The 14766-nt window shown below is 43.7% G+C and overlaps 1 protein-coding gene across 2 annotated transcripts in view; it reads right to left on the bottom strand.

The window, feature by feature from the left end:
• Positions 1–275: 275 nt before the first annotated feature.
• The window catches only part of GRK7 (G protein-coupled receptor kinase 7), a 29276-nt gene continuing 14785 nt past the window's right edge, over positions 276–14766 (bottom strand). For both annotated transcript variants that reach the window (XM_070391382.1, XM_070391381.1), the window contains 2 exons: positions 7696–7970; positions 276–684 (listed from right to left, as the gene is read on the bottom strand). In XM_070391382.1, the coding sequence (XP_070247483.1) occupies positions 348–684; positions 7696–7970 (612 nt within the window). In that variant the 3' untranslated portion in view covers positions 276–347. The remainder of the gene's footprint in view (positions 685–7695; positions 7971–14766) is intronic.

Raw genomic sequence — 14766 nt, 5'->3', positions numbered from 1 at the left:
AAGCAGTTCCTATAACTACTGGACTGGAAACTAAAATAGCATTATTGAGAATTAATATCACTGTGTTATGTTCTCTGCACCGACGGACATGGCTTCCTCTTACTGATGTAATTGCCACCCTTCCCTTTCTTTCTCATACATTCCCGTCGCCTTCGTCTCCTAATCGGAACACCATTTGGGCTCCCGTCTGAATCAGTGCGTCCCAAATAGCTCTTCTTATGGACCTCAATAAATCGTGTTGCCTCTCATCTCGAAAGGCCCTTTTTATTTTTATTTTTAGGTTAACAGGAACAGTCGAGGATTAGGTCAGCTGAGACTCCTGCTGCCTGTCTGGTAGAGAGAACAACTTACAATAACAAACACACAGCAGACTTGGATGAGTTACCCTCCCCACAACCTGCAAGTCTGTTGGGATCGTTCAATTCTTCAAACAGTCCCGTTTCTATGATCTCTTCCTGCCACGCTATGGGGACAGCACCTGTTGCAAATCTTTGGAAGAACTTCTTATCTTTATCATCAAACTCGATTCCCCGAACCTCAGAGAAATCTTCAATGTCGTCGATGTCTTTGGCATAAACCACCGAAGGGTCTGGCACATATGGGGGTTCCACGAGGCCTGCTTCCAGGCGAGGAAAGTTGATGGTTTTGAAGGAAGGGTGTTTCCTGGGATCATCTGACTTTCCTCTGTGAAGAAAGGAGATTCTCAGCCCAACACGGTAACAAACCCAAACGGGAACCGTCCTAGCAATACAAAGCATGCCGCGTTCTTTTCCTGTAACACAGGTCAATGGCCAAGACAGTATAACGATGCAAAGAGTCATTTACAAAAATGATAACTTTGAAAATCACCCGCAATTCTGCCCTATGCAGACGGTAGCATTTTATTGTTTGCAGACAGCCTTCACACGTAGATGTGATTTGCCAAGAATCTAGCAGTTGACACGATTTTCATTCTTGGTGTTTCCATGAAACACCAGCAGACGTCAGTGGGGCCAGAACCTGTTTGCCTGCAACTTCCAGTCTTCACCCCTTGCTCTGCCCTTCAGGGTCACAGGAACAAGTTAATGTCTCTTTTCACATCACAACCACTCACATTTTGAAAGACCACACTCACATCTCACTCATCACAGAACATGATTTCTAGGAGCCCACCTAATCCCCACCCCTTCCCCAACCCCCAGCTGGCATGATAATCTTTAAAAAACTTAAAACAAAATCCATTCGTAATTGTCAGTAGCATGAATGAGCATATGGTTGGTGCTCAAGACTATGTTTATTTGCTATCAAATCTTCCTTCCTTATGCTAGAAATTATTCCAGTATTTGCCTCAGAATAAGGGGGGAAATGTATGTTCCCAAATGTGTACCCTCTTCTATTATTTACCTGTTGCTGTGTAACAAATTGCCCCAACATTCAGGGGCTTACAACAATAAACATGAATTATCTCACAGTTTCGGTGGGACAAGAATGTAGACATGGTTAACTGGGTGCCCCTGCCTCGAGGTCTCTTGGGAGGTTGCAGTAAAGCTGTTGGTCAGGGCTGTGGTCTCATCTGGAGGTTCACCTGGAGTTGGGGGAAGATCTCTCTCTAAGCTCACTCATATAATACTGGAAAGCCTCCATCCATCACCACGTGAGCCTCTCCATAGGGTTGCCTTATTATAACATTGTCACTGGTTATCCCCAGAGCAAATGATCAGGGGAGGGGAGTAAAGTTTAAGACAGAAGGCACAATCTTTTTAATACTTATTCTTAGAAATGACATCTCATCACTTGTGCCATATTCTATTTGTTGGAAACAAGACAGTAAGCCCAACCCACCCCTCAGAGACTCCCCATCATGTCACATGATTACTGAAGCACATTCTGCCCAGTAAGATGAGTAGAGTCTAAACACACTAAGGATGTTACTACTAATAGTGATAATAATTAACATGTATTCAGAGCCTACCCTCAGCTAACACGTTAAACCCTTCACTTATGTTGTTGTTCTGTGATTCTGGCCTAGTCCCATCCAGAAAGGCCATCCAGGCCTCCTTGGACTTTCCCCATTATAACCCGACTGAAAAGACAGGTATGGAGAGCTGCATCCTGAGATACTACAAGGTTTCTTTTTTCTTCTAAAGGCCTTCAAGTCTCCATCAATGGAAAGAAGGGAAAATGCAGACTTGCCTTCTCTTAGAATCTACTGCCCAATATCTGTGTGGTTTATAGCCTGTAGAGTAGAAGCCTTGAGGGAGGATTGCTGAGATGAACTGAAGCTTCAAGGACATATATATTCCCCAAAAATGTATACACTCACTCTCAATAATTATAAAGGCAGTGTTTATTAAAATATATTTTACGCCAAAACCGGTTTGGCTCAGTGGATAGAGCGTCAGCCTGTGGACTAAAGGGTCCCAGGTTCGATTCCGGTCAAGGGCATGTACCTGAGTTGCGGGCACATCCCCAGTAGGAGATGTGCAGGAGGCAGCTGATCGATGTTTCTCTCTCATCGATGTTTCTAACTCTCTACCTCTCTCCCTTCCTCTCTGTAAAAAATCAATAAAATATATATTTAAAAATATATATATATATATATATTTTACTTTCAAAATTGAGCTACCAGCTATTAAAGTGTGAATACTTTTTGGGGGTTACTATATATATTGTTAGTTAGTTGTATTGAGGTATAATTTACACAGCAATATTCACCATTTTAAGGTATCAGAGAGATTGGGTGGTGGGTCTCAGACAGATTTTAAATGTGGTAGAACAAGGATAGAACTAGAATTCCATCCAAGTAGATCAGGAATGAGCTCCAGGCCTGTGTCTCACAGAGAACAAAGGAGTTGGAACGGGACCAGGTGCCAGGAGGAAGGAATTTGTACCACGTTATGGCCGCTGGCAGGCATGATCACATTGTCCCAGAGGTCAAGAGGGCGCCTTAAACTCACTCTGATCAGCTTTAACTTGGAGAAACCAGGATGGCCTGGGCTTGTCCGTCAGGATGGCTGAATGCAGTCCTTTTGCAACATGTCACATAAGACAAGGGATCGATGAACCACTTAGAGGCTTTCTTTAATGTTCCTCAAGACCCCTAACTAGATGCATCTGGAAGGCAGGGTCCATGCCTTATATCTATGGGGGAGAGACTATTCCATGGTGTGACCAGTGCCTGACACTGCTGGACCCGCCAGCTAGATCCTGGCTAAAGCTTGCCTCTGGAAACTCCTCTCAGAGAATGTCTGATGGACCCCTCCCCTAGCCCCCAGGTGTGCTGCTTCTTTGAACAAACAGTTGCCCAGCCCCAGGCAAGCACGTAAGGCATTTCCCCCTAATTTGGGACCAGTCACCCCAGTACCCCACCCACCCTGCCCTGTACTATATAACCCTAATCACCTGCACTTGGAGATCCATGGCATCTTGCCACCGCCCAAGACATGCCTCGTATGCAAGTTCCCCTAATAAATTCTTGATTTAATGTTAGAATTGTCAGCCTCTTTCTCAGTCTCTTGGCCCTGGGACATTTACATAACAATGTCCTTTTCCAATTAACGTCTGTGTTTGCTGATGCTAACAACAGAGGATGAGGCTTCCCAACCTCTACTCCTTGCCCTCTGTGTCCAGGCCACCACAAAGCTGATCACTTTGATCCAGTTCACCTGAGATCTGTAGTTAGAAATCGCATGAAGGTGATTGTACTCTTGAGTCTTCCCCGGGCTGCTTTGTGCAGGGCGCTTTTGACCCATCTCGTCTTGGACCAAGAGGAGAGGCTACTGAAGGAGCCGGCGTCTTTTGTGATAGGCCACCTGGCAGCGAGCTGCAGGGAGACTCCCCTGCTTGCTGGAGTGGAATACATTTGCGAGCATTAACAGGGGCTCTTGGGTTACTGATTCCCACATGGGGATTATAGTGGATTTTCTCATACCATTCAATGACGATGAGATACCAGCTGCCCTTACATGAGGACCACACTGTGGGGTTTGGTCTGCCAAGAACAGTGGGCATTAGCCTGAAACTGCCGTCAGACAAGTGCATGGGTATTTGCTCTTGCTCTGCTGCATGGGCCGATCAGAATGAAACCTGCAAAATACTTAAGTCACCTTTGATTTTATTGGAAAACACCATGGTTGATACCCCCCCGCCCCCTTTCCCTCTGGTAATCACCATACTGTTGTCTGTGTCTAAGAGGTGTTTTTTTTAATCCCTTCACCTTTTTCACCTAGCCCCCCAAACCCTCTCCCCTCTGACAGCTGTCAGTCTGTTCTCTATGAGTCTGTTTCTCTTTTGTTTGTTAGTTTATTTGTGCTCATTAGGTTCCACTTCACTTTATTTTAAATGCTCGTAGGTGCCCTGGGGAGGGGGAACTTGACCTCTCTGCTATGTAACATGCTCTCCAGGCATTCGCTCTGCTTTGAAGGACACCCACAAAATTAATCACATTTGAGTGAATTTTTTTCGGCATTAAAAAAATGTTTTTAAATTGATTTTAGAGACAGAGGAAAGGAGAGGGAGAGAGAAACATTGATGTGAGAGTAGAACATCAATCCCCTGCCTCCTGCACGCCCCCTACTGGGGATTGAACCAGCAACCTTTGGTGCGTGGGAAGACGCTCAACCAACTGAGCCATGCTGACCAGGGCATGAATGAAGTTTTTAAAACTATGAAGAGTTGAAATGAAAATGTTGGAAGGTTTTCTTTTTCACTGAACAGCTGGTTTTTATATGACTCCTCTTTAATGTTGTAAACAGTTATATTCAAAACAGGCACAACAACATATGCTTTATAAAAAGGTTTGATGGAGCAGTTTCAGGCAACGATCCAGTGCTTTAAGGTGGCATTTTCTTGAAGAAGTTTATCAACATCTCATTTTATAGATCCAAAGTGTGCTTATAAAAGTACTGAGATAGATTCTCAAACACACCAAGTGGGTGGTATTCCCTCCAAGGAAGCCATCTAACGAGATTGTTCCCCTGTGTATGGTGTCAGCTGGGGACTAGCCTTATCAGGGTGATCACTTTGTAGGTTATATAAATGTCTAATCACTACGTTGTACACCTAAAACTAATATAACATTGTACTTCAACTGTAATTGAAAAATACATTTAAAAAAATGAAAATAAAATAAAAGGGACTGTTTGCTTCCCCCATTGCCTCGGCCACTGTAGGTGTGCCCTCTGATACTCAAGAACCAGATGGTAGAGATGGTTGGTGGTCACCACATCCAGGTCTCTCCTTCCTGGGCACACAGAAGACAACACTGGCCAGCCCCCTCACCCTTAGCGAGGGCCCAAGGAATGTTCTGGCCATCAAAAGTGATATGTGAAGTGGGCCACTTCCTGGCTGAGGCAGCACAAAGCTCCCAGGTTCTCTTCTCAGGTCACGGCACCTGGAAGCCACCAGTTCCCACGAAGCGTAAGATGGATGCAGCCACGCCTGGCCGGTGTGGCTCAGTGGTTGAGCGTCAACCTATGAACCAGGAGGTCACGGTTTGATTCCCGGTCAGGGCACATGCCTGGGTTGCGGGCTGATCCCTAGCGGGGAGCGTGCAGGAGGCAGCCAATCGATGGTTCTCTCTCATCATTGATTTTCTATCTCTTTCCCTTTCCCTTCCTCTCTGAAAACAATAAAAATATATATTTAAAAAAAAAAAGATGGAAGCAGCCAGGATCTCTGAGCCACTGCTCAGCAGGGAGACGCCCACTGTATTAGCCAGGTTCCTCAGAGGGGCAGAACCAAAGGATCCAGAATGCACCACAGTGACATAAAAGTTATTTTGAGCTAAGGGCATTTGAGAGTCAACAGAGGCACATGTGCATAAAAGCAGAGCCTCCTAAAAGAACTCAACTCATCAATCCTCTCCCCGGGGAATTTCAGGAGTTTTGGAACCAGGGAAGACTGACTCATATTGCCAGTGACAGAAATCAACACCACACCAAAAATAGATATTGTCACAAAACTATCATATCTCCCATCTGTTCTCCTGAGGGCCTGTTTATTTGCCCTAAAAGACATTTGTTCTCTCACAGTGCCCACCCCCACCAGTACTAACAAGTCATTTGCTTGCCTATAAGTGCCCTTCTCCTCCTCCTCTTCCCCTCTTGAGATGGCACATAAGCCCCCAATTCTAACCACCTCCTAGTCACATCTGTCTGTGAACTCTTGCATATGTACATCAAGGAAAATGTCTTTTGCCAGTTTAGTTTGCAGGTCTCCATTCTTGAACCTAAGAGGGTAGAGAAAAATATTTTTCCTGGTGGAGGCTTGGCAAGTCCAAATTCTTTAAGGTAAGCTATCAGGCTAGAGAGCCAGGGAAGAGTCGCAGTTCAAGTCCAGAGCTAGGTTTTCTGGGAGAATTCTCTCTTTTCCAAGGCCTTCAACTGATTGGATGAGGCCCATCCACATTCTGAAGAATAATCTGCTTTACTGGAAGCCTACTGATTTATATGTTAATCTCATTTAAAAAAAAATATTTGCAGAAACATCTAGTATACTGCTTGATCAAATATCTGAGTACTGTGGCCTAGCCAAGCTGATACTGAGTTTAACCATCATACCACCCTCCCTGCCCATTTTATATAGGAGGATATTGAGACTCAGAGAAAGTAACTCAATTACATGAGGTAAAACGGCCAGTACATAGCAAATGATAGCAGAGCTGGAATGGGAGTCTGGTCTGTGGCTCTAAGCCCTTGTTTTTCTCCCTCTGCCAAGGGTTTCTTCATAGGTCAACTTTTATGTAGTTTTTTTCGTCTAAAATATCTTGATCTTATTATTCCATTGTAAGCAATAAAACTTGACTTTCCTCAAAACTAATTTTGACTATATTAACTAATCTGGCAACATCATATGTATTTGCTAAATATCTGTTGTCTGGTTGATGATATTTTACAGAGACTTTTAATAGGGGAAGAATTTTCCAGAGCTTTGGCACTCAGTACTGGTGTTTTAATTTTATTTTGAGCTTTAATTTTTGAATAGATAATTTATTCATGTCGTTCAAAATTCAAAAGATAATAGGGTTCTATAGTGACAATCCTCATTTGCATCCCTGTCACAGCCCCCAATTTCCTTTGTAAGAGGCAACCAATCCTATACATTCCTTGTATACTCTGCTTAAAATGGTGTATGCAGCTATTTGAATTACATATTTTCTTTCTTCCTTTTTATATATGCTGCTTTGCCCCTCACTTTTTCAGTTTAAAATATATCTTAGAGATAGTTCCATATCAATTGCTCATAGAGTTTGAAAATATCAGAAATACTTAACCATATAATATGCAAATAATAATCCTATATAATAGAAGGGTAATATGCAAATCAACTGAACCGCTGAACAACCAGTCGCTATGATGCGTACTCAACGCTCCTGCTGCCCCCTGGTGGTCAGTGTGCTCGCACTGGGGGAGGGCCGCTCAGCCACAAGCCAGGCTGACGGCTGGTGAGCACAGCAGCAGTGGTGGGAGCCTCTCCCACCTCAGCGGCAGCGCTAAGGCTGTCCCACTGTGGCCATCAGGTGGACATCTCCCAAGGGCTCCTGGACTGCTAAAGGGTGAAGGCCGGGCTAAGGGACTCCCGAGTGCACTAATGTCCTCTAGTAGGACAATAATAACACAACGTAATCCCAAAGCTTTGTCATTAACCCACAACATTCTCCAAATGCCTGTGGACAATGCTGACGTCACGAATCATCTCTATTACATGGTAATTTACCTGCTTCCTAAGCGTTGCTCTGGTTTCTTAGCCAAGAAGAGTCTGCAAATATCTTTGGCTTCCTCTGTGAAGTTATCATGTTGGAATGTGACCTCTTCTTTCAGGGTTCTTTGCTTTAAATCCTCTTTACTGATTTTTTCCTTGTAATCTTTGAATGGTGTTCTTCCAGCAACCATTTCATAAATACTGCATCCCATTGCAAACCAGTCCACGGGATAGGAGTAACTCACTTTTTCCATTAGGATTTCAGGTGCCATATAACCATTGGTTCCAGCCTGAAACACCCAAACAAAAACAGAACAAAACAAAACAAAAACACTAATGTGAGTGTAAGAGAAGTTGTTGATTGTCTATCCAATACCCATTCTCCTTTTCTTTTCTTGTTAAGGGGTTTATTAATTTACTAGAGGCCCAATGCATGAAATTCATGCAAGAGTAGCCTTCCTTCCCCTGGCTGCCGGCACTGGCTTCCTCTGGCACCCGGGACCCAGGCTTCCCTCACAGCCCCGGCTTCGTCCGGAGGATGTCCAGTCTAATTAGCATATTACGCTTTTATTATTATAGATTTGGCATGACATTGTGTCTAACCCAGCCATGGCAAACTACGGCCCGCGGGCCAGATCCGGCCCGTTTGAAATGAATAAAACTAAAAAAAAAAAAAAGACCGTACCCTTTTATGTAATGATGTTAACTTTGAATTTATATTAGTTCACACAAACACTCCATCCATGCTTTTGTTCCGGCCCTCCGGTCCAGTTTAAGAACCCATTGTGGCCCTCGAGTCAAAAAGTTTGCCCACCCCTGGTCTAACCCATTCGATTCCCTGCTTTCCCAGCAGGCTCTGGGGCAGTCAGGGCAGGACATAATATCCACTGGGCCAATGACATATAAAAAGGACTTGGCTGGAGTGCACTATGAAAGCGACAATGTAGCTGCTCTTGAAGAGAGAAAATCACTTGCCCTCTCTTAGTCTCCTCACCTCATCTTTAAAGGTGAAAAGTTCAAGTGGATTCTCTAAAACCTCTAAGTTCTGCGTTTGTTTTATTTATTTATTAAACAATTTTTCTCCTTTAAAAAATTGATTTTAGAGAGAGGAAGGGAGAGACAGGGAGAGAAAAACACCGACGTGAGAGAGAAACATTGATCGGTTGCCTCCCACACGGGCCCCAATGGGTGACCAAACCTGAAACCCAGGCAGGGGCCCCGCTTAGGAATGGAACCTGTCACCCTTTGGTGCACAGAAGGATGTTCCAACCAACTGAGCCACACCGGCCAGGCCTGTCTGTTTTAAATCACAGGTAACAGGAAATTAGATGCATTATTTTTTTTAAGGTTATAAGGTTGAGCACTTCATTGCTAATTTTGAATGTTCACATAATGTTATCTAGTCTATGATGTTTCCTATTCTATTTGCTGTGCAGTAATATTAACATCACATATCTTGGTCTGTCTGTCTCTGCATTAAAAAATCAACAGTTGTTTAAACTAGAAAATCGCACATATGAAACTTCATTTAACATGCATGACCATATAATGTAGGCACACCTCTACTGACAATATATACCAAACGACCACTGAGTTAAAAAAATTATATATGTATGTAAAATACACATAACATAAGGTTTACCATCTTAGTCATTTTTAAATGTACAGTTCAAGAGAATAAAGAACATTCACATCACTGTGCAATGAATCTCCAGAACGCTTTTCATCTTGCAAAACTGAAACTCTAATATCCACTAAACAAAAATTCCCCAGCCCCTGGCAACCACCATGCTACTTTCTGTCTCCATGAATTTGAATACTCTAGGAACCTTATATAACAGGAATCATATAGTATTTGTCACTTTTTGTGACTGTGTGTGATTTTAGTACATTCATTCATTCATTCATTCAACAAATATTTAACGAATACCTACAATATACCTTGTAATGATAAACTGTATTTACATGACAATGTGTTTTTATCCCCCAAACTAAGTAGCTTTTGGTTAAAGCATAATGTATAACTTCTACAGCAATTAAAAATGCAAGCAAAAACACCTTAAAGTGACAATGAGCTTATATTAGAGCAGTAAGACTTAGAGCAATAAAAAATTTGATGTATCATCTGTTCCTGTCTTTCAACCAGGCTACTTAGCTTTGCAGTATGTACCTCAAAGAAATGACCCAGAAGGAAGAGAAAGGGATCTATTTTGAGATGTTCTCAGTTCCATTATTCGTAACAGTCACAAGCTAGAAACACCCACAATGCCTATCAATAAAGACAACAGACCAGAGACTGGTGTTAATACCAAGGAATGTATATATGCATGCCCCACACTGGTGACTGAATCCACAACCCGGGCATGTACCCTGCCTGGGAATCAAACCGTGACTTCCTGGTTCATAGGTCGACGCTCAACCACTGAGCCATGCTGGCCAGGCAAATATATGTTTTTTATGTGCACAGTGTATGTAATGTCTTAGGATATTCAATTTGTAATAATTTTTACACGGATAACAAGAAACAAAATTAAATGACCCGAGCACTAATGAGGAGTAATTGGCTGTGCACGAGGATTCTGGGAGTGACTGGGGTCTGGCAGGCTGGCATGAGTCAGCATGGCACTGCTGTTTTCACAGAGGCAGCGTGAGTGCAGTATGTAATTTGGGTGAGCGTATATTCCGGTTTGCCTGGGACGTCCCGGTTTACATCTGTTGTTCTGGCGTCTTGTCTAGTTTTGCATTTGCCCGGACAAAAGGGTATTGTAAGCTCCTCTGAGGCCCAGGATATACTTACTCATCTTTGTATCCAAACCAGGTACTTACTGCCTCCCTTGGTGCTTGCCCAACAAGACGGTGTAAACCGCAGTAAAAGCTGGTAACTAGATGTTTTCCATTTACTATGGAGCCATTCCCTGCAGTGAGTTCTACAGATACCAAGACATATAAGGCCTGGCGCCTGCCCTTGGGATCTTACAGGCTGGTGGAGACAGACAGGTCCAAAAGTTCATTCAATAAAGTAGGGTAAATACCATAATGGGAGTATAAAGCCACAGGGGAGAGACTGCTATCCCGCTAACGGGCCTGTGCAGGAGATGAAGTCAGGAAAAATGTGAGGTGTTCAGGGACTTTTGAGGATCTTTAAGGGATTCGACATTCTGAAATATAAGGTCTATGGGATGCGATGGTGGGAGGGGAGGCTGGAGCGGGGAGGTGGATGAGTCTGAGAAATGCTATAAGTCAAAGTAGCAAAAGGCAATCCCAGTCTTCCCTTTCCCTTGTTATCTCTCTATTATAGGCCAGGAGGTTAAGTACTCCACCTCCCAGCATCCTTTGCACCCAGGGTGGTCATGTGATATGAGCAAGGCGAAGGTGCTGGGGGGTGGAGGTAGGAAAAAGAAGGAAACTTACTGTAAATACATAAAAGATATGATGAATTAATGGATCAACAGAGGGATGGATAACAGATGTAAACTGGGCAAGCGAATATATGGTCACCCAAATTACATATTATATGCACTGTTCCTATTCCCCTGCCCACTCCCACTGCCCCAGAATATCCTAGACCTCGTATCCTTTGTATTTCACTATGAATCTCTAAAAGATAAAGTCATTTTTAAAAAATCCAAAAACCAATCACTACAATACCATTCTCGCACTTAAATCACAATAATTCTTTAATATTTTCAAATATCTGGATATACTAATGCTGTCCCAATTGTCCTATATATTTGTCTTCCAAACAGTTCGTTTAAATTTGGATTCAAATAATCCATATGATTGATGGATATGTCTCTTAAATCTCTGTGAATATATAAATTCTTCCTCTGTTACCACCCCTTGCAAGTTTTTATTGGGAAAATCTGGCTAAACTGTAGAGTTTGCCACAGTCATATTTTGCTGACTGCACTTTGGTGGTATCAGTTACATGTTCCTCTGTACTGTGTATTTCCTGTACATTGATAGTTAGATCTAGAGGCTTAATTTTTCTATTGAGCTTTTCATTTCTGCAAATATGTTTTTATTTATTCTTTATTTTTAAAAATTGATTTGAGAGAGAGAAACATCGATTTGTTGTTCCACTTATTTATGCATTCATTGGCTGATTCTTGTATGTGCCCTAACTGGGAATTGAACCCTGACATTGGCATTTTGGACAATCCTCTAACAACTGAGCTACCTGGCCAGGACTGCAAATACGCTTTTATTAATATATAATTAGCATAGAATAATGTGCACAGGTCTCGGCTAGTCAGTTAAATAAGTTTTGATAATTGAATACACCCACGTAAATGCCACCTAAACAAGATATAGAACATTTTCATCTAAGAAAGTTCCCTCTCTAGTCCATTCTCCTCCCAGGAAACCACTTTCTGGTTTCTGTCACTGTAGGTTCATTTTGTTGGTTCTTGGATTTCATATGAATGAAATTGAATGGCAGATACATTTCTGTGTCTGGCTTCTTTTTTTTTCTTTTTTAAATTGTTAACACTATTATAGATATCCCCATTCCGCCCGCCCCGCCCACTTTGTGACTTTTAGATGTTTTTGAGATTTATCCATGTTGTTCTGCAAACATATCAGTGTTTTGTTTTTTAATTTGCAAATATCCTTGTTGTTTTTCTCTGAGTGTTCCTTGCCTTATAGCATATGTTCTTGTTTCATGGATGCAATATCTTCTCTTAAATCGCAAAGGATATTAAGTATGTTTTAAAAAATTGTCTCTTCTACTTCCTGCATTGTTCCTGTTTTCTACAAGTTTGTTTCTTCTGTTTTCTTTCTTTCTTTTTTAAAAAATTTATATATTTTTATGTCAGAGAAGAAGGGAGAGGGAGAGATAGAAATATCAATCATGAGAGTCACTGATTGGCTGCCTCCTGCACGCCCCCTACTGGGGATCGAGCCTGCAACCTGGGCGTGTGCCCTGACCAGAATAGAACTGTGACCTCTGGTTCATAGGTTGATGCTCAACCACTGATCCACACTGACCTGGATCTTTCTTTCTTTTTTCTTTTCATTGTATTTTATTTTAGAGAGCTTTTTTGAAATGACAAATGATCTTTGACGATTTGTTCACATGTAAGAGTGAACACTAAAAAGCTAGCATGAAGCTGATCAATGGATGGGCTTTCCTGGAGGGTGATCCTGCCAACCCATGTCAATGGGGACCTCACCTGTGAGTATCCATTGACCTTGTTGGGCTGTTCAGTTTCCCCATAAAGATCCTCCAGGACCCTACCTGAGAGGTGTCAGCCTGCTTACCCTCATTCTGGGAGCTGAGGTGGGGAAGGGATTGAGGATCTCCCCGTATTCAGTATTTCACTATCCTCAACTCTCAGTTGGGCTGTATGTTCCTATCCAGCTTCTCTCGGGTTTAATCTCTCCTGCTGGGGTGGGAGAGGCACAGAGGAAGACCACAAGCAACATCCAACTGCAGTGCAGACCGTGGTGGTTGGTAAGTTCTACTCTGTGTGTGTCACCCTTCCAATGAGCACATTTTGGAGTGGAGTGACTTTAAGGATTAGCATCGCTCATCAGGACCAGATAGACACCAGTTGCTCAGTAGGAGGTGGAAGGTGAAAGTGGAGAACACGCCTTGTCCTGGAAAAAGGCTGGTGAGACGCCTCCTGGGTGAAAAATTAGAAATAATAGCGGACAATACTCACTGAGCGTTTATCATATGCTAAATACTTTCTCAGGAGCATTACCTGAATTTCTTGTTTAAGCTTCATGATAATCCTATGAGACAGAGACTATTGTGTCCTCCATTTTTCAGATTAGAAAACTGAACCACAGAGAGTTAAATCTTGCCCAAGGTCACCCACCCGAGATTCCCACCCAGGTCTGCACTTTGAACCACAGCATCACACGGCCCCTATGGATGCAGGTGAAATTGCTTTTCCTGACCCTCCACGTCCCCTTCAGGATTCATTTTCTCTCCGTAGAGTCCCCTCCTTCCCTCTCCCCATGTGCCAAGTACTAAGTGCTCTCCTTGTTCCATCCTGGCTTAAGCTGCTTTCCTTTACCCTTTCCCAACAAGTTCTCCTTTCTTTGCCCGTATCTCTGTTCATCAGAGGCTGGCTGGGCTGCTCCCACTACAAAGGCTGCTGGGAGGTGGGGGCCAGACCTTGCAGTATTCTGGGAACACATTGTTCCCTCCCCAAGAAAATGAATGAAGAATCGGCCTCCGTCTTCCCCACACTGTAGCCCGTTGGTGGAGTGGAAAAAACACCGGACAGCCAGGGCAGCCTGAGATTCATTCCAAATTATTGTCGGGACTAAATTTGCCTCTTGGCCCAAGACAGAAAAGGTCCTGGTAGGATTCTGAAGGGCACTGCCGCCTTGAAGAGTGGAGGTATTTCACAGAGGAGAAGAATGGAATTAGAGGCGCACGCCAGAGTCTAAGCACCCAAATTCCATCGCAGCCTCCAGCTGAAAAAATTAATGGCCTGCCCTTTAAGCCATTTGTCTTCTGCATGTGAACTGCCTCCTCAGAGTGGGGTGGGAGGAGAGAATGGGCCAGGCAGCATGGGGCGGGGTAGAGCCAGCTGACCTCTCTGGCTCAGTTTAACTCTTGCAGTTACAAAGCGCCCCCCGGCCCCCCCCCCCCCCCCCCCCCCCCCCCCCGCACATTGGTCTCTGCGCCATCAAAGCAGTCGCTTTCAGTCCGTGTGACCAGAACTGCCATTGCCAGGGCTGAAGGGATCACCAAGTGGCAGCAGCAACACAACTCTGAATGGAGGGTTTTGTGTGGTTTGTCCTTTTTTTTCCCCTTTCTTTTGCTTCATTTTGTTTTGCTTTTGGTTTTATACATAGTGCCCTTTGTCGGACGCACACAGTCAACACCTGGTCAGGCAACACAAAGTATGCCCAGCATTGCGGGGCTTCAGGCACCAGACCTCACAGGGTTTAGGAAGCCATGTAGGGGCTGCCCCCTCCCCAGCTGCCCCCCAGGGGCAGCAAGAAGTCCTTCCACCACAGCCATGGCGTGTGGATTCTTAGTCCCATCAGGGCCACCTGTCACCTACAGGTGTGTTCAGACTCTGACACCCTACAGTGGGGTCAAGATCGGAGCCAGCCCGCTGG

This window comes from Myotis yumanensis, unplaced genomic scaffold, assembly GCF_028538775.1.
Source record: "Myotis yumanensis isolate MYYU_CA2020_CCGP unplaced genomic scaffold, mMyoYum1.0.hap1 SCAF_14, whole genome shotgun sequence".
Classification (NCBI taxonomy): Eukaryota; Metazoa; Chordata; class Mammalia; order Chiroptera; family Vespertilionidae; genus Myotis; species Myotis yumanensis.
Note: the sequence above shows the minus strand (reverse complement) of the source record. Positions and strands in the feature narration are given on the sequence as shown.